The 18,766-nt window shown below is 51.7% G+C and overlaps 1 protein-coding gene across 3 annotated transcripts in view; it reads left to right on the forward strand.

Moving 5' to 3' along the window:
- LOC133128624 (receptor-type tyrosine-protein phosphatase F) overlaps positions 1–18,766 on the forward strand; it is a 235,413-nt gene that overhangs the window by 141,462 nt on the left and 75,185 nt on the right. For all 3 annotated transcript variants that reach the window (XM_061242300.1, XM_061242299.1, XM_061242301.1), the window contains exons 6-9: positions 1,516–1,626; positions 12,866–13,135; positions 16,205–16,786; positions 18,387–18,520. In XM_061242300.1, coding sequence (XP_061098284.1) covers positions 1,516–1,626; positions 12,866–13,135; positions 16,205–16,786; positions 18,387–18,520 — 1,097 coding nt within the window. The remainder of the gene's footprint in view (positions 1–1,515; positions 1,627–12,865; positions 13,136–16,204; positions 16,787–18,386; positions 18,521–18,766) is intronic.

The following is an 18,766-nucleotide window of genomic DNA, read 5'->3' on the forward strand; positions in this document are numbered from 1 at the left end:
TGTACACGATGGCAGCATGATGTCACTCCTGTTATGCGGGTATAATGGCCCCCGCTGCTTCTGCTTTTAGTTAGCTCACTCGAAGCATTCCCTTTCCCTGTCCACTAGAAGCATTCCCTTTCCCAGTCCACTAGAAGCATTCCCCATCCTAGTCCACTAGAAGCATTCCCTTTCCCAGTCCACTAGAAGCATTCCCTTTCCCAGTCCACTAGAAGCATTCCCCATCCTAGTCCACTAGAAGCATTCCATTTCCCAGTCCACTAGAAGCATTCCCTTTCCCAGTCCACTAGAAGCATTCCCTTTCCCTGTCCACTAGAAGCATTCCCCATCCTAGTCCACTAGAAGCATTCCCTTTCCCTGTCCACTAGAAGCATTCCCTTTCCCAGTCCACTAGAAGCATTCCCCATCCTAGTCCACTAGAAGCATTCCCTTTCCCAGTCCACTAGAAGCATTCCCTTTCCCAGTCCACTAGAAGCATTCCCTTTCCCAGTGATGTGTGATAGCTGCAGTATCTGCACTCATCGTGAAAACATCACGCCAAGCGTACCCTCTAGTTGTAGACTGCCGTGTGTCTCCCCTTGTGCAGTCGCCGTGTTGTGAGTTTGGTCATTAATCGGCTTCTGTCACCATCCTTTGTTGTTGTTCGAGGGACTCCTGCCTACATTCCTGTGTGAAACCCCCTCATCTTTTCCGTGGCATTTGTGCTTTTCCTGCTCTCTGTATTTTGTCAACCGGTGGCTTGGTGCAGGACGTCGGAACATGACAGCTGTTGCCTTGCAGGCTGTTGATCATGCGATGAACTGGAAGGCTGCTGAGGACAGCTCTTTTAATGCCACGTGCTTCTCTGTGACAACATCCCCGGCACCGACGCCATACTCCCGCTCGAAAGGTCTCCACAGTGTGGTGGTGATCCCGATATTAACGCGCAGGCAACGGGCATGCATCACTCTCCCGTATAAGATACGTGGTATGCCTTCAGCGGGAGTATGGCTACCTGAAAAACTATTCGTTTTTCTCTATGGAAGGCTAAAAGGGTCAGAAATATCAGTCATGGGCATTGACAATTTTTCCTCGTATCGGGAATCGTTCAATTTAATAGCTAGTTTGGTCAACTTTAGTTACATAGCTGTCTCGGTAGCCAGGGACTACATAGCTAGCATTAAGCAGCATCCAACAAAGCTGATTCATATTTAGCTGCTGCCTACTGTAATTTTAGCCGATTAGTCAAAGCGGAGTCCCTTGATTAGTTCGGGGAGCTCAAAGCTGTGATCCCTTTGGCTTTCCATATTTTCCACTTGTTTGTTAATGCCACCTTCACGGATTACCCGGCGTTTCCTTTTAAACGCATAAACCGCGCCGTTACATTTATCCATTGCTCAAAATGCACCCTAGGTGACTTATGGTGCATTTTTCTGTGCGCATTTCATGCTGCTGGTTGTTAGCCGGGCGAGAGAATGGAGAGTTGACTGTGTGCCGCCTCTCCCTTCGCCCCCCCCCCCACACCCCCTCCACCAGGAGCCCTGCAGATCGAGGAGAGTGAGGAGCCTGACCAGGGGAAGTACGAGTGCGTGGCCATGAACAGCGCCGGAACCCGCTACTCCGCCCCCGCCAACCTCTACGTGCGAGGTAAGACCCGCCCACACACACACACACGCACACCACACACACCACACACTACATAGACACACACCCACCCACACCCACACACACACACACACACACACACACACACACACCCACCCACACACACACACACACACACACACACACACACCACACACACCCACCCACACACACACACACACACACCACACACACCACATACACACACACTCATTCACACACACACAAACTCTCACACACACACACACACACACACACACCACACACACACACCCACCCACACACACACCACACACACACACCCACCCACACACACACCACACACACACACACACCACACACACACACCCACCCACACACACACCACACACACACACCACACACCACACACACACACCTCCACACTGGAGCTCCTCGCCCTTCCTCATCAGGGATTCACCAGCGCAGAGTTAACTCGCCTCCGCTCTCTTCCGTGTCACTGCTGCCGGGCCCCACGGGGCGCCGCTCTCAAAACAACGCCCAGAGTCAACATTCTCATGTTTATTTTGACTGGCACCTTTGTTTTATTTATCTTGTCTTTCTATCTTGGAGTTAAAATATTATGGGATATCGGGGTGTTTTTTTTGGTGCGGCACCTTGTTTGACCCGTGTCACCAGCGCCGCGGGGGGTGAGTTTCGGGTCAGCGCCGGGTGCCACGGGGCCCGTCTGGGCCAGACCGACGCCAAACACGTGCGGACAAGTCTGGCGGCGAGGGAGAGGGACCCCGCCCGTGCGCTGTGCTTCCTGCTCCACGCTCGGGGGAAATTACCCCCGTGCGGGTAGCAGGTTACACCGTATCCGCGCCGCCCGAGCTTCATTTCCGATTAAGTCCTCTCCTCACGCCATCTTCAACAAGGACACGGACCCTGTCACTTCTCAAAGACTGCAGTTCCGCGCATCCTTGAATAACCTTAGCGGCATTAATTGGAATTGGAAACGGCTGACAAACAGATTAAGCATATACAGTAGTTGAGGTATACAGTATGTGTTGTTTTCGTGCGCGTACACGCGTATGCAGGTACTGTACAGCCGTTCTGTTGGTAGAGGTCACCGCCAAAGTTAATGCAGTGCTCCTATGAACCTGCCACAGCGCCAAGAGAGAAATATATGTCCCTGCTAAGATCAATATGAAAGTGCCAAGTGGAATATCTGTGCTGAGTAATGGCGTGTGAGGTTTGCAGTTAATGAGAATACTCATTATCTGATCAAATTCCCTGCTGCCATGGACAACCATAATGATAAATGTCAGTGGTTTATTAGTCCCACTGTATTTCATCGCATGCCTAGGCATGGCTGTAGATATCATCATTACAAGCATTTCCATTCACTTTCATCCAGAAGTGGATACAGAGATATGTGTGTGTGTGTGTGTGTGTGTGTGCATTTCTATTTTGAACTCATTTTTTACCAAGGAGGAAAATGTCGGCTGGTGCATTTGCCGAAGTTTAAAAAAAAAAGAAGCTACGGATCTGTTTATAAGAGAAAAACTGCCGTGGGCCCTGAGACTTCAGGATAAGACATCACGCGGTGATTTTGTCAGCGTGTGCTTAAAAATAAGAGAGAAGAGAATGGCATGCTCACTTTTAAGCCACCTCAAAGTGGCGGAGCCCGGACCGTGAGTGGGTTGTCAGTTGGCGCCTATTAGCGCAGAATTGCTGCAGCTCACTGGCATTGATCAGTCCTCTCCACCGAAGAGAAGGTCGCAGAACACCCTACCTGCTCTCGGTCACGCCGCCCCGGTCAGCCTGTTTATACCGCTGCTCAATTCTAGCCATTACATTACATTACATTACTGCCATTTGGCAGACGCTCTTATCCAGAGCGACGTACAGTTGATTAGACTAAGCAGGAGACGATCCTCCCCTGGAGCAACGCAGGGTTAAGGGCCTCGCTCAAGGGCCCGACGGCTGTGCGGATCTTATTGTGGCTACACCGGGATTAGAACCACCGACCTTGGCCCCCGGTAACCGTAGCCCCCTCTGCCTTTACACGGGGACTGTTTATGATCTCGAGAGGCCGCAGAGAGGAATTATCTATAATCCCGATCCGCAAAAAGAAAACGGCGTCTTTTATCATAAGGCACGTGGGCTTAACACCGAAAACCCCAACGCAGCTTTTGTAATTACTCCAAACCACTAATGGCGGTAATTACACGGGGGGGAGAAATGGCTGGCTTCGTTTAAACCCCAAACCTCACGCGTCGCTTTTTCTTGCGGGCGCGGACGTGGTGGTTTTTCCCTGGCAGGTAGATCACAACCAGGTACGCGGTTTAGAGTCTACGGAGGAGTCTTCCAGCCCTTGTGCAATGCCACCCAGCATCAGCCTCTGCAGAATCTGCCAGGCTGCGCAATGGGAATGGAATGGCAATTACGGACACTGTCTGTCTGCGAGAGAGAGAGAGAGTGAGAGAGAGAGAAAGACAGAGAGAGACACCAGTGTTGTGGTAACCGCATTTAAATATAAATAAACGTAACATAAACTTCTGGAAGTGCACTTGGCTGAGGGGCAGAGAACAAAAGCACGTTGCGCCTTCAATTAAGCGTCGCTGCGCCGATGCCCCGGACGGGAAGGCCGCAGTATTGGGGCAGTAAAACAGGCTGAGGAGCGTCGGGGCGGGGGCAGGGGCAGGGGCGGGCTGTGGCGCGCCTCTCCAGAACGCTGCCCCGTGTAATGAACGACCGTGGCTCTGGGAAGCCAGATAGCGGGGATATCCCAAGAAAGCAGGCGGAGAGGGCCCGGTCCCTCGTAAATCCGGAGAGAGAGAGCCCGGGCGGGACCCCCCCTCGCTGCCAGGCAGGGGGGCCCGGGATAGCGTAAAACTGGGAAGGGGGGGGGATCGCCCCCCCCCCCCCCCCACCCCTCGTCTTCACTCCCATCTCACGCCCTGCAGGTCTGCAGCTGCGAGGAATGTAGACAATTAAAATCTTTGATATGACAAATGGGCCGTGATATACTGCGCGTATCAAAGTGCCGCAATCAGTCAATTTGATTGTGTTTTTATGCCCGTGTGTGGACAATATAGACGTCGAACTTCAGATATCGCTGTTAGGAAACGCCATGAACGTCCATTAATCACCGGAGACTCTTACCAAACCAGCCTTGTGACAGCGAGTAAGAACAAACATCTCGTTTGAACAGCGGGGTCTCGCTTTTTTTTTTGGTTTGTTTATTTTTATTAAGCGTTTTCATTTCAAATAGAACCAACGTTATATCTTCGGAGCTGCTCAATGGAAACTACTCTTTTCAAGACTCAGACTTCACTTTATCATTGTTATTAAGCCACACTACAAAAAGTGACTGTCTTAACAAGTGTTTTGGTCTTGTAATAAGACTTAAGATCTTATTTCTTATATTAGCTTGTTTGAAGTTCATGTTTGACATTTTCAAATATTAATATGATATTAATATGATATATATCAATAATATTTTCTTATTCCATTGGCAAATCTTGGAGTGAGTTAAACTGTTACCTGATTGGTAATGTTTCATCTTATTTTGCAAAACATAAGAAATAATATTTTAAGTCTCAATATAAGACTAAAATTTGCAGTACTATAGATAATTATGACACTTGCTGTTACTCAGCTTAGGAGAAAAGTAAGCATACATGGACAGCTTCCATTGTATATGAGACTGCCCCTGTATTTACAGGACAAAATAGGCAATGAGCTCAAACACATGACCAAAAAAGGCAAATATTAGCAAAGTAAAACTGAAACACTTCAACTCCTACAAATGTGTATGTAACAACCGCGTCTTCTGCCTCTTCTTCAGGTCCTATACGTTCCAACAGCCATGTTGTCAGATGTTAGCACTCCATGAAAAATGGCTCTTCCATAGTCTACCTCTCTTCGTGTGTGGTCAAAGGCTTTTGGGGGGTGTGGGGGGGGTGAGGGTGACGAGGGAGTGGGGGAGGGGGGATGTGCCCTGTCTTCTCTCTTCTTCCCTCTGTCTTTCTTTTCTTCCACTCCCCGTACGTCTGTCTGGACTCTTTTCTCCGAGCGCCTCTTCATGTGGGGTTGGTGCGCTCTCTGACCCCCCAGTTAGCGGAGGAATCCATCAGCGCACGGAGAGCACTGTCAGATATATAGACTGTAAGAGCTTATCCCGCAGTGAGAAGAAGTAAGCGATTGTCTGCATTTGCTCATTTTTCCATGTGACTTGTCACAGTGTCTGTGTGGGAATATGTGGCGTGCCTGGGTGGTTGCCTGCACTTCTGTGTGTGTCTGTGTGTGTGTGTGTGTGCGTACGTGTTGGGCGGGGAGGGGGGGGGTATAGCCTATTACATTGATTGAATGTACTATGCACATATTATCAGCATGTAAACAGTATTGGTGTACCATGCTTTGTGGCTTACAGACGAGAGCTTTTCCCCAGGACATCATAATCAGGTTTCTTCTCCCCCCCCCCCCCCCGATAAACCTGACATCCAGCCTCTGCATCCAGATAATCATGTGTGTGGCTGTGTGCGACAACGTGTCTGTGTTTACCAAATGCAAAACTAATGCGTGTGTGAGCTGTGTTTCCTTCCCCGCTGTGGCTGTGCGGCAGGATTTCGTGGGTAGGACGTGGGTGAGAGCCTGTTTTCAATATAGTGTCGAGTGAATGACTAATTCATTGAGCCTATTTGTATTCACGTCCAGCCGCCAACCTGCTCAGTGGCTCTGCGGTAAAGGAGCCAATGGACGGAATACATTTGGACGGTGTTACCGGCTAGGCTGCGAGTGTGGGAATTGTGTATAATGAAGTTGAGGTGTCAGCGAGTACAGAATGCCCCGTGCCATCTCTATTCCCCGGAGGTTCCTGCTGTGTGCGAGAGGCCTGAATGAGACTGAGAGAATGAGTGCCTATGTGTGTGCGTGTGGGTGTGTATCTGTGGGTGTGTATCTGTGTGTGTGTTCTGTGTGTGTGTGTATGTGTTGGTACACGCATGTGTGTTCTGTGTGTTTCTGTGTGTATGTTGGTACACGTTTGTGTGTTCTGTGTGTGTGTGTGTCTGTGTTGGTACACGTGTCTGTGTGTTGGTTCACGGGTGTGTGTTCTGTGTGTTTCTGTGTGTATGTTGGTACACACGTTCGTGTGTTCTGTGTGTGTGTGTATGTATTGGTTCACGCGTGTGTGTCTGTGAATCACTGTTCAGCAATGTTGTCCCCTTCATGGCCTGTTTGACTCTCTCTGTGTTTCTCCTTGTCTCCCTTTTTCCTGTTTTGTCTTTTCATTTTTTATTTTTCAATTTCACTTCGTCCATCACCATTGCACACCTGCCATCAAAAATATCACCTCAAAACCCACCTCTCAGATCAGCGCGAAGGTTGGTCCCTTTCACTTTTTACCCTCCTACGCCAGGCCCTGTGCGGACCGCAGCCAGCCGGTTCCCCCACCGCCGCCCTGTCCCCACCCCCCCACCGGGGGGGGAGGTGCACCTCTGTCCTTTTCCCAGGGCCCAGCACTGCTATGACACTCCCATCACCCCGCCCCCCGTCTCTTGTGATGGAATGCTTGCCTGCATGAGTCCTCGTTTGTACACGCAGTCCAACACCCATGCTCCACCCCCGTTCCACCCCATGCTGATGTTCTGCATCCACCAGCCTTGTATGTCTCTCCCAGTACACAGTCCACCCTCCGCCCCACCCTCTCCCACCCCCCAAACCTCCACCTCCCAAACCCCCCCCCCCCCCCCGCCCTGGCCTTGCCCGTTCACCCGCTCCGCATCACCGTCTCTGACCTCTCCGTGTCTCCGTGTCTCCGCAAGGTTTGTATGAGCTCCTCCCTTCCTCGTTCCCGTCTCCTCCGCCGCCGGGAGCAGTCAGCGGCTAATTCGGCGCCCAATTAATCGCCTCGCCCCTGTTTGGGAGTTTAAATAGCGCAGATTTATCACGAGATCGCTGTCAGCTCCCTGTCAGCTCCAGTCCAGGCGCTCCGCCGGCCCTGGTGGGCGCAGGCAGAATTAGTTTTCTCACAGGCATGAGTACATCTGCAGATCGCCAAAGCATAAACACTACGGCGAGGCTCCACTTGGTCCCAGAGGAACAGTGTTGTCCCAAATTATAGCTCAGCAATGCAGTGCTTTTCTCACATAATACCCGTGCAACGGCTTTTGTCACACTCTGCCATCAAAAAGGTGAGAGTGAGATGTCTTTTTCAGGTCCCCGAGCCTGTGCGAGAGGCAGTGCTTTCAGCTCGTTGAGGGTCTCGGTCTCGCTTGAGGTAGACTTAATTGTGTGCCCGAGAATGTCGAACTCGATCGAGGCTACGTATTTACTTCAGAGGAGAACAAAGGAACGTGAGGATACCACAGGGCTAGTGTCCTAATCAGCGCTATTGAAATCCCCCGGGACTCGGCACAAGCATCCCTGCCCATCTTCTGAAACACAAAAGGGTCGGGGCTCAAAAGAGTCTTCTCCACAGGGAAGAGCGAGGGAAAGCGAGGAAATATATATTTTTTTCGTCTAATTTTCATATGGGAAAGCCATTTTCTCCTCCCAGACTTAGGAAAAAAAAAATAAGCCACAAAATATAAAAACAGGGTTTGCGGCACCAATTTTTTTTTTCTTTTGACGTTAATAATAGCACCCTGGGCCCCTTTGTGTGACTTCAAAGCACCAAGTGCTCTCAGTGGCACGGTTGATACTCATTTCCGAAAGGTCAGTCTCAAAGATTTGTCGAATCTCCCCGATGTTTTTTCTGCTGATTTGCCTACGTGGAGTTACTTTCAGGAGGGGAATTATAGCGAGAGACCGCAAATTATCGCCCCGTTCTTGTCCCCTTCCCACTTGCTTTGATATTGGCGAAGCGGAGGAACCTAAATTATGCCAGCAGCGGATGGCTGCCGAGGCTCTGTAAAGCGAGAAGGTTTGTGTGGCGCGGAGAGGAAATCTGGGGAATAATAATTGTATGCTTTCCCTGTTGGCGCTCGACGAACGAAAAGAAGAGCTACCGCACCAGAACTTGTCGCTCGGGAGGAGTCAAGTCAGCCATGTTGATGGGGAAAGTCAGTCAGCACTCTCACTCCCCCCCCGCCCCCCGTGCCCTGAGGCTCCATCTTGCCTTTCACATTTTAAATAGCAGACTGTTTAAGAGTTAATGCGCCAATTAACAGGGACTAATCGCCGGGCAGACTCGCACAAGTGAATTGAGTGCTGTTGAATGATTCAGGAGGTAGGGTGGGATCGCAGCTCTCTCTCTCCTGCCCGGTTTGTTTTGGGGTGAGGTAATGCGGCCCAGGTGTCAGTGTCCGCTCTTTCCTCACTGAAATGCATATGAGCGGTTAGCGGGGAGAAACTGTAGCCCGCCAGATGGCTGAGGAAGGGGATGAATGAAGTCCCGTGGGGCCGAGCGTGTTCCAGGAGTCTCGCTGAAACCCGAGAAGGGTTTTCGGGGGTTTTTTTTGCTGGCGCGCAAGGGGCGGGATGATGTCACTCCTGCGCTTTGGCGGCGTAGCCCGGGAGCCAATGGGGCGAAACCTCAGCCGCCAGCACGGGAGGAGACAGAGGTGTCGGTAACAGTCACCGGGTCGTCTACGCGCGTCCCAAAAAAACCCTGGTGAGATGTTCGCCGTCCGCAGAAACGGTGAATTATTCAAATACGTGCGCGTGACACGACAGGAGATATGTTTGTTTTTATAGTCGTATTTCTTTTTTTTTATCTATCTCCGTCTGTCACAAAGAAAGCTTGTCCCCTGTCCCTGCGTCTTCCACCGTGGTCGACGGATGCGGGATGAAGGAGGAGACAGGGGGTTCGGAGCAGAGATAGCTGCAGCACCTCCCCTGCCTTTACTGAGGGGAGGGCCTCCCCTGCACTGGAGCTCCGGGGGGGGGGGGGGGGGGGCTCCGGCTTATTGGAAGCAGAAAGCACAGATCTTATAATAAGAGTCTGGAGTTTGGGCTCTGGGGTCAGGCAGGTACACCCGTTGCTTGGGAAGCCTTGGCTCGGGATTTCCCCAAAGGCTCCACTGCAGATAATCAAAGGACTGCATGCAGCTACTTAGAAAGTTTCAGCGGAGATAATAACAAGCAGTGTTACAGTAGGTGTGCGTTGATTGAATACTGTGGCTTTGGCTGTTTGTTGCTGCTTTTTTAAGGGTCTAGGGGCAAACGAGTCAGTTGTGTACTTTCGAAATCACGTAGCTAGGGGTTGGGTGGCGAATCGGTAAGGGTGTTGGACTCTGGACTGGTGTTTATTTTTATACTTGAGAGTAAATACATGAAAAGGCACTCGCCCTCAGTTGCTCTGATGAAACGGGGTGTCTGTAGAAGTAGCAACTGCGGTGAGGAGAAGCATCCGTGGAACAAGAAAGTTGTGTAGTCATCTTTCCCAGGCCAGTTATTTGCGGCAGATAAATAGCATTCTGTCAGTTTGAAGGCGTTTAAAAGATATCTGCTTGACAAGCGACAAGGAACCCGATCGTTGGGCCTGTTCGCCGACTCGCTTCCGGAACGGAATTTCGCTTTTATTGTTTATAATCATTTTCTGAGGGATGGCGGTGACTCGTGTCGGTAGCGGCGTTCGGCTCAGTAAGTGCTGTGTCGTGTGTGCCGTTCCCCCCCCTTCTGCATGCGCCGCCTGACAGTTGACTGCGACCGAACTGCTCGCCCCCCACCCTCTCCCCCGCTCCCTGCTCCCGCCATGGACCCTGCCCCCAAACTCCACCCTCGGCGAACCCCGCCCGTTTGCCCGCAGCCTGACCGTAAACACAGGTGCGCTGTGTAGTGTGTGCTTCAGCTAGCACTCGAGCCCCACACAGCCCCTTATGTAAAACACTTCAGCCGTGCTCCGGTGAGCTGAAGCACGCCCAGCCGAGCTGGGATAGGTATCCATTGTCCCGGCGATCTCCGCTGATTGCCGTTCCCGCAGACTTGAGCCTTTTTAGCTGAAAAGAAGGACGTCAAGCTGTGGCCATTTTCGCGTCCGTACCGGGTAACCTCGTTCCATTTATCAGCGCGGTGATTAAATCCGGCTGTGTGGATGTTCCCTGCGCTGCCAGCACATTAAAACCCTGCAGGTTTTTAGCCCTTACAAAGGCACACTTTCAGCATCACTCAGGTCCCTTTTGTAAGCCTCCTTAAAGCTGAGGGCCGGGGAAAAAATGTCTGGCTCCGAGTCTACCTGACCTGAATTTTAAACGTGTTTTTAGTAATGCGCGCACATCTACACAAGCACACACACACACACACATACACGTACGCACACGCAAATATAAATACACTAACATGCAATCAGACAGGGGTTTTTTTTTGCACACTGTGGTGGATTCAGTTCAAGGGCAAACAGGAATAACAAGCATAACTGTGACAACGTTCTGGGTAAACCGAGAGAGAAAAACATCGGGGAATTTGATCCCGTAATGGATTTGTGGGGACTGTTTCAGAGCAAGTCCTGGCCCATGCCACCCCTTCCATATCAAACAGACCCAGGAGGCCGCAATGCAAGAAGGTTCAGATAGAGTCTCCTGCTACTGTTCATCCAAGTTCATCCATCCATTAAATCCCATTGCTCTTCGTTTCTATGCGGGCATGGGATATCAGTGTCATTGTGCTGTGATGGGGTCCACCATACACACGTCAACCTGACGTGAACATTGCTGTTACGTGATCCCCAGCCGTTTTCTACGGGCTGCGTAACGAACTGCTGTGTCTCCAGGACCTGAAAGATAAAGGTTTATTACACTTCTTAATGTCGCCTTGAATTCTGAATGCAGTAAGTAGGTGAATATCATTTGGTTTATTTTCATTCTGAAGCACACACACAGACTGCTTCGCAGTTCCAGCCACCCATGATAATCTTTGTCTGGCAGTTTGCTTTGAATAGCTCATAAATGCGCCACGTTATATACAGCGTGCATTTATTTAAAATAAAAGTGGTTTGTTGTAGTTGGAATCTCAGACGGTGTCAGGGTGCAAAGATTATAAATAGCAGTATTGTCTGCTGGAGAATGACTCAGTGGGGGGGAAAAGTAAAGCAGTTCAGTGTTAGTATGCGTGGTTGTGATCACTGGGGTTTGGAGTGGCTGAACAGACGTCTGCAGGGTGTCTGCGTGCGTCGGAAGACAAAAAAGGACGGCTTTCGCTGGTCTGGACAGGCCGACCCCGTTCCCATGGTGACCAGCCTCGGCCCTTTTGGCCTGTGATCACAACCCTTCCCTCCCAACTCAAAGGAATAACAGGGGTACCATGAAATCTGTACCTCTTCTGACGTGATTCCCCAAGGTAACACCTCCTTGCTACGTACAAGTCCACCAATCTCTGTGAGAAATATCAGGCCAAAACCACTCCCTTTGTCTACAAGTTGAGTCACACTGTTTGAGTTTTGTTTTTTTTCCTGTAGGCAAATTACCCTCCAATTAAATTATTTCACAACTCTTTGTTTCCGAAAACAACGGAGCAGCTGCGAAGGGAGTTACCTGTTTTTTTCTGGGTGTTTCTCTTCTAAGCGTAGTTCAGTAAACCCTCGCAAACGGCAGTGGCCTACCTCTCCGTCTCTCGACCACGTCGACAGCTGTCCGTGTCTCCATGGGAACACCTTTTTCAATGTCTGCTCACCCACATTTTGGCACCTCGGGACAAGGGCTTCACAGACCACCACTGATGCTCCAGCCTGTCGCCCAGCTGCTGGGAAAGGTTCAGTTCCCTCTCTGCAGGCCAGTTTCTCGTGCTCGGCTCCTCCGGGTTGAGCCTCACCGCGTGGTGGTACATGGGGCCCGAATCCGGGTCCTCACCGCCAGGGAGGGAGGGAAGAAAGTAAAACTTGTTCATTCGCAGCTGTTGGGTGCACCTGTATGAGAAACCAACGTTATTATCGCCTTCACAAATCCCCTCTCTTCCGGCGCAATGTCACAATACAGCAAGCTGAACATAACACCAGTACTCATATCCCATCCTGATTGCTCTTTTGACCATGTTCCCCAGGTGCCCCAACGCCCCAGTCTTTCACAGGATGGCTCAGAACCCGCACACGAAGTCATCTTACAAACGGCTCAGGAACAATAGCAGCGAAATACACATACTTATACCAAAATAGCAATTGTTTTACTGGAATCAGTACGGTACACAAATCGGAAGCTCCAGCATGATATGAAAAGCTGAACAACACGAAAAATATGGGCGCGGGCCTTTAACTACATTGACACCACGAAGCAGGCAGGTCAAGCCCCGTTTGTGATCGTCACGCGGGCGGTTCGTTGACGCTTTGTTCTCCCCTCCCCAGTTCGCCGGGTGCCTCCTCGATTCTCTATCCCCCCCACCGACCACGAGGTGATGCCGGGGGGCAGCGTCAACCTCACCTGCGTGGCGGTGGGCGCCCCCATGCCCTACGTCAAGTGGATGAAGGGCCTGGTGGAGCTGACCAAGGAGGACGAGATGCCCATCGGCCGCAACGTGCTGGAGCTGACCAACATCCGCGAGTCCGCCAACTACACCTGCGTGGCCATCTCCTCGCTGGGCATGATCGAGGCCACCGCGCAGATCTCCGTCAAAGGTGAGAGCCCTAGCCCTAACCCTAACCCGACCCTCTGTCTTTCATTTGTGATTTAGCTGATGATTTTCTCCAATGCCACTTACAGTGTGATTAGACTAGACTGGGGACAGCCCCCCCCCCCCCCCCCTCCCGGAGCAATGCAGGGTAAAGGGCCTTGCTCAGCATCAGCGCATCTTTTCATCTTGGTAACATCTTGTCGTGGCTACACCGGGGCTTGGACCCACCACCCTTCCGGGTCCCGGTCATGTGCCTTAGCCGCCGGGCTGCAGGCTGCCCCTGGCGTTTCGGCTGCGTGTGCGTACGCTTTCGCACGTCCGTCACGCCGATGAAGCCTTCCAATTTAAAAATTGAGAGCCCGAACGGGCTGGCGGGAGAGAGGCGCTTATCTATCGATCGAAGGATTCATATGTGAAGAGGGAGCTGGCCCAAGGGGCCCCGCGGAGAGGGATAGTTTACCTGCAGCTACCGCTTGCTTCACTGCAGAACGCCTCACGTATTTATGAGGGCCGGACTCTCCTCGGTAGGCCCTTGCAAATAACTTTCCCCGGCCTTCCGTTCGAGCTAATTTAACGGGCCTGTGTTGCAACCCCTGGCGCGGGCCGAACTGAAACGGGCGGGATCGAGTAGCTAATTTGCCGGATGCAGGTTTTTTCGATACGAACATTCCTTCTTCATTCGGTCCCAGATGTTAGCGCGCAGCTCCACGTAGCCCTCGGTGTTTTTTTTCCCCCGAAGCGGGCGTGTTTTTCCGGGAAAACGCGAAGGAGCCGAAAGGAGCGATAGAGTTATCATACTCAGCATTTTCAGCGCCGGCATTATCTGCACTGAGGGACTTCCAGGCATTATTTATCAGCTCCGGCCCAGCCTCCTCTCTCAGACCCAGCGTCTGTGCACGGGAGAAAGAGCCATTCATTCCGCCCGGTCATTAAAGAGTCAACCCCTATAGCCGCCGAAGCATTAACGACACGCCGCTCTTGGTGCGCCTATCCGTGATCCCCTTCTCCCCTCCAGCCTTATCAGTTATGGGTTTGGATTCAGTTGAGACAAATCTCACTCCACGCTTCCAGGCGTCCCCATCAGGGAGATTTTTTTCTTCCAGCTGTTGGGGCTCCATACAATTTCTCCCAAGAGAGATAACATACTGAGCTGCTGATATCAAACTGTACAAAAGTGGGGGAGGGGACGACAAACGGAAGAGAGAAACAGGTTAGAGAAAAACACGAATGCTCGCGGCCGCAGCAGGGCTAGGCGGGAGCCCGTATTAGAGACGAATCCTCCCGTCGGAGATTACGGCGCGGAGCGCTTTGTAAAAAAACTAAAAAACCCGTCGCGAGGTTCTTTCCCCGCTGCGGTTTTCGGTTTCGGCAGAATTACACAGATGTAAATATAACGCAGGGCTCTTGAAGGACGTAAAAATTGAAACCGAAAATTAAAGGCTCTCGCTGGTCTTTTTTGTTTTTTTGTTTGTTTTTTTTTTGTTTTTTTCAAGCGGAACAGATGTGCGGGGCGCGTTCGGCAGGGCTGGGTGAGGCTCCCCGCGGCGGCTGCTCGTCTCCACGGCCTCCACGGCTCCGCCCGTATCGACCCCGCCGATCGTTCCCCCCTCTCGCCACAGACAGCGGAAGCGCCAGAGACGTCGAAGGCGCAAAAGCCGTTCGTTTTTTTAAGCGGTTTAAAATCGGTCCTCGTGTACCGAGACACGACGTGCGCGTCTGCCACCGAAAGCACAGACGTCGAAAATAGCGTCAAAATAAACGTGAGATTTTGAGTGTTATGTATTCGTTTCCTGTGTTTTTTGGACGACTTAACGCCGTCGTAACGTAAACCCAAACCTGAATAAAGACAAAAGGCACTCGCATCATATTAATATAAAGTGGCGGGAGAGATAATGAAGATGTTTCAGTTCATGTTCACTGTTCATCCACCTTTGCAGCACAGCCTGTTCTGTGAATACCGAATGTAGGTGTGATAGGCTGATAGATGTGATCTTAGCAGCCCCGCTATTCTCTAAAGCTCCCTCTGGCTTCGGCTGTTAATAACTGATAATGCCGTGAATTGTGTGCATCTGTTGCTGCTTATCTCCCGCCCCTGTTAGCTCAATTACATTATCTACCGAAATAGACAAAGTAGACTTTCCTCTTAAAGTGTATTTCGGTCGGGAAGAGGAAATTACTCACGCCCCCGGGAGAAACGCGTGAGTGATGTCAGGACGCTCGCCGCCGTTACACTCCGGAGTTAAGACTTATCTCTCTGCGCCGTCAAATCCGGGGGCAGATTAATCAGATCTCATCGATTTTATCGCTTTCACTCCAGGGCAATTTGCTTTTGTGCTGCTGAAAAAAAAAAAAAAAAAAGAAATCCGGTATTACTCTGCCTTGTATCCGCCGTGACTTAAATCACGGGGATTGTTTATACGGAGAAAGGGGGCTCCGCAAAGTGTCCGGTGACGGTTCCCCCCCACACCTCTGAGCGAAATGAAATGCGATTGATTGATCGGACCCCTCGGTCCCGCGGCGGCGGCGGTTTTGCGGACGCGGACGTGATTGACTGATAGGAGCGCGCCGGCTCCCCTCGCCCCGCCGTTATTGACAGCGCGGGATTGCATTTGCGCGGGGCCGCTGTCAGTCAGCGGCGATGTTTTCCCCGTGTTTTACAAGCGCGGGAGGGTCGGGTCCGCTCGTCGCCTGTCATTCCGCGCGCGCGTTAGGAAGCGTTCTTTCGCCCCGGAGAGTGGGCGGCGTGCCAGGTCATGTAGTGGAGGCGGAGGCTTTCAGGACCGCGCTTGATACGGCGATAGATACTATCCAGAGTTTAGGCGAGCTAAGCAGTGGGTACGCTTTAGTGCTGGGAAAAGGCGAACGTCGCTGGGGTGAATGACCTGTTCTTGTCATTATGTTATGATATATTATGTTACATTATGCTATGTTGTTTTATGTCATGTTAATGTTATGTTATGCTATGCTATGCTGCATTTTGCTATGCTACATTACACTACGTTACTGTACATTAATCTGCACTATGGTACACGCTATGTTATGTTTTGTGATGCAATGCTATGTTATATTGCAGCCTTGCCGAAGCCCCCGGCCTCCCTGATAGTGACCGAAACCACGGCCACCAGCGTCACCCTGACCTGGGACTCGGGGAACCCGGAGCCCGTGTCCTACTACGTGATCCAGTACAAGTCCAAGGCGTCGGAGAACGGCTTCCAGGAGGTGGACGGCGTGGCCACCACCCGCTACAGCATCGGCGGCCTGAGCCCCAACTCGGAGTACGAGTTCCGCGTGATGGCGGTGAACAACATCGGGCGGGGCCCGCCCAGCGACCCCGTGGAGGCCCGCACGGGCGAGCAGGCGCCCTCCTCGGCCCCGCTGCACGTGCAGGCCCGCATGCTGAGCGGCAGCACCATGCTGGTGCAGTGGGAGCCGCCGGAGGAGCCCAACGGCCAGATCCGCGGCTACCGCGTCTACTACACCACCAGCCACCAGGCGGCGCTCAGCACCTGGCTCAAGCACAACACGGACGACAGCCGCCTCACCACCATCTCCAGCCTGACGCCCGACACCACCTACAGCATCCGCGTGCTGGGCTTCACCTCCGTGGGGGACGGGCCCCCGTCCGACGTGCTGCAGGTCAAGACCCAGCAGGGGGGTGAGTCCCCAGCCCCGGGGGCTGGTCGTCTCTGTTCCCCCGGCCAGATATCTCCACGCACGCTGGCTGGCTGCCTCAGCGCCTCAGGGCCCACCGCAGATCTGCACACTCCAGTTTCTTGCGCTCCGGTTGAAGAGCACTTGCACTGTGGCCGGTCAGCGGTCTGTAATGCTGGGGACGTATTCAGGTGACCCGCAGGGAAGGTCCTGCCACGCCGTGGTCATTAAAGGTGCCGCTGATTTCTAGCGCAGTAGTGTTAACGGTCAAATACCCACAGAATTGGATCTCTACATTTGTCCACCTAATCGTCTACAGCAACAGCATCCAAAATTGTCCCTCATTGATTTTCCAGGCCATTACTGCGAAAGAGAATTGAGTTCTCCATTGAATTACCCGGTTAAATAAGGATTGAAATAAGAAAAGGTTCCTTCATAAGCATGGGAATTTGAAGGGGCCCGTTAGATGTGTATGTGTGCCCTTTTTTCCCCCACAGAGAATGGAGCCCCACGCCTCAGTGGAGACAGATGAGGTTATTGATATTCCCAGCCCTGTGTCATGTACATACATGTCAGGAGTTAGTTAGATAAGTCAGAAGGTCAATTGGAGTCACTCGATGGTTGTTGTATTGAGTAGTTCTGGTTGTACTGAGTGGTGTTGGTTGTACTGAGTGGTTCTGGTTGTACTGAGTGGTTCTGTTTGTACTGAGTGATGCAAGTTGTACTGAGTGGTTCTGGTTGTACTGAGTGGTTCTGTTTGTACTGAGTGATGCAAGTTGTACTGAGTGGTTCTGGTTGTACTGAGTGGTGCTGTTTGTACTGAGTGGTATTGGTTGTACTGAGTGGTGCAGGTTGCACTGAGTGGTGCTGTTTGTACTGAGTGGTATTGGTTGTACTGAGTGGTGCTGTTTGTACTGAGTGGTGCAGGTTGTACTGAGTGGTGCAGGTTGTACTGAGTGGTGCTGGTTGTACTGAGTGGTATTGGTTGTACTGAGTGGTGCTGGTTGTACTGAGTGGTGCAGGTTGTACTGAGTGGTGCTGTTTGTACTGAGTGGTATTGGTTGTACTGAGTGGTGCTGGTTGTACTGAGTGGTATTGGTTGTACTGAGTGGTGCTGGTTGTACTGAGTGGTGCAGGTTGTACTGAGTGGTGCTGTTTGTACTGAGTGGTATTGGTTGTACTGAGTGGTGCTGGTTGTACTGAGTGGTATTGGTTGTACTGAGTGGTGCTGGTTGTACTGAGTGGTGCAGGTTGTACTGAGTGGTGCTGTTTGTACTGAGTGGTGCTGGTTGTACTGAGTGGTGCTGTTTGTACTGAGCGGTATTGGTTGTACTGAGTGGTGCTGGTTGTACTGAGTGGTGCAGGTTGTACTGAGTGGTGCTGTTTGTACTGAGTGGTGCTGGTTGTACTGAGTGGTGCTGTTTGTACTGAGCGGTATTGGTTGTACTGAGTGGTGCAGGTTGTACTGAGTGGTTCTGTTTGTACTGAGTGGTGTTGGTTGTACTGAGTGGTTCTGTTTGTACTGAGTGGTGCAGGTTGTACTGAGTGGTGCTGTTTGTACTGAGTGGTGCTGTTTGTACTGAGTGGTGCTGTTCTGTGTGCAGTCCCTGCCCAGCCGTCCAGCTTTGAGGCGGAGGCCGAGCTGGACACCCGCATCATGCTGACCTGGCTGTGGCCCGTCCAGGACCCCATCACTAAGTACGAGCTCATGTACTGGGAAGCCAGCTCCGACAACAAGGTAGGACGCCTGAGCCTTCCACACTCCTGAAACCAAAAAACTGATTTCCTTGTTTTTGCGAGCGCGCAGGCGGCTATAGGAGCAGTAGGAAATGTGAAACGCCATCTAGAGTCCAGAAGGGAGAACTGCAGTTGTGACCCAAAGCTTGACACCGCCTCGCCAGTTTCTCCGCACTGAAACTCTGTTCCCCGTGACTGACTGCCAGCTTGTCTCGCAACCTGTCTTTGTTACTGCGCTGAACGCAGT

Source organism: Conger conger, chromosome 5 (assembly GCF_963514075.1).
Source record: "Conger conger chromosome 5, fConCon1.1, whole genome shotgun sequence".
Lineage (NCBI taxonomy): Eukaryota > Metazoa > Chordata > Actinopteri > Anguilliformes > Congridae > Conger > Conger conger.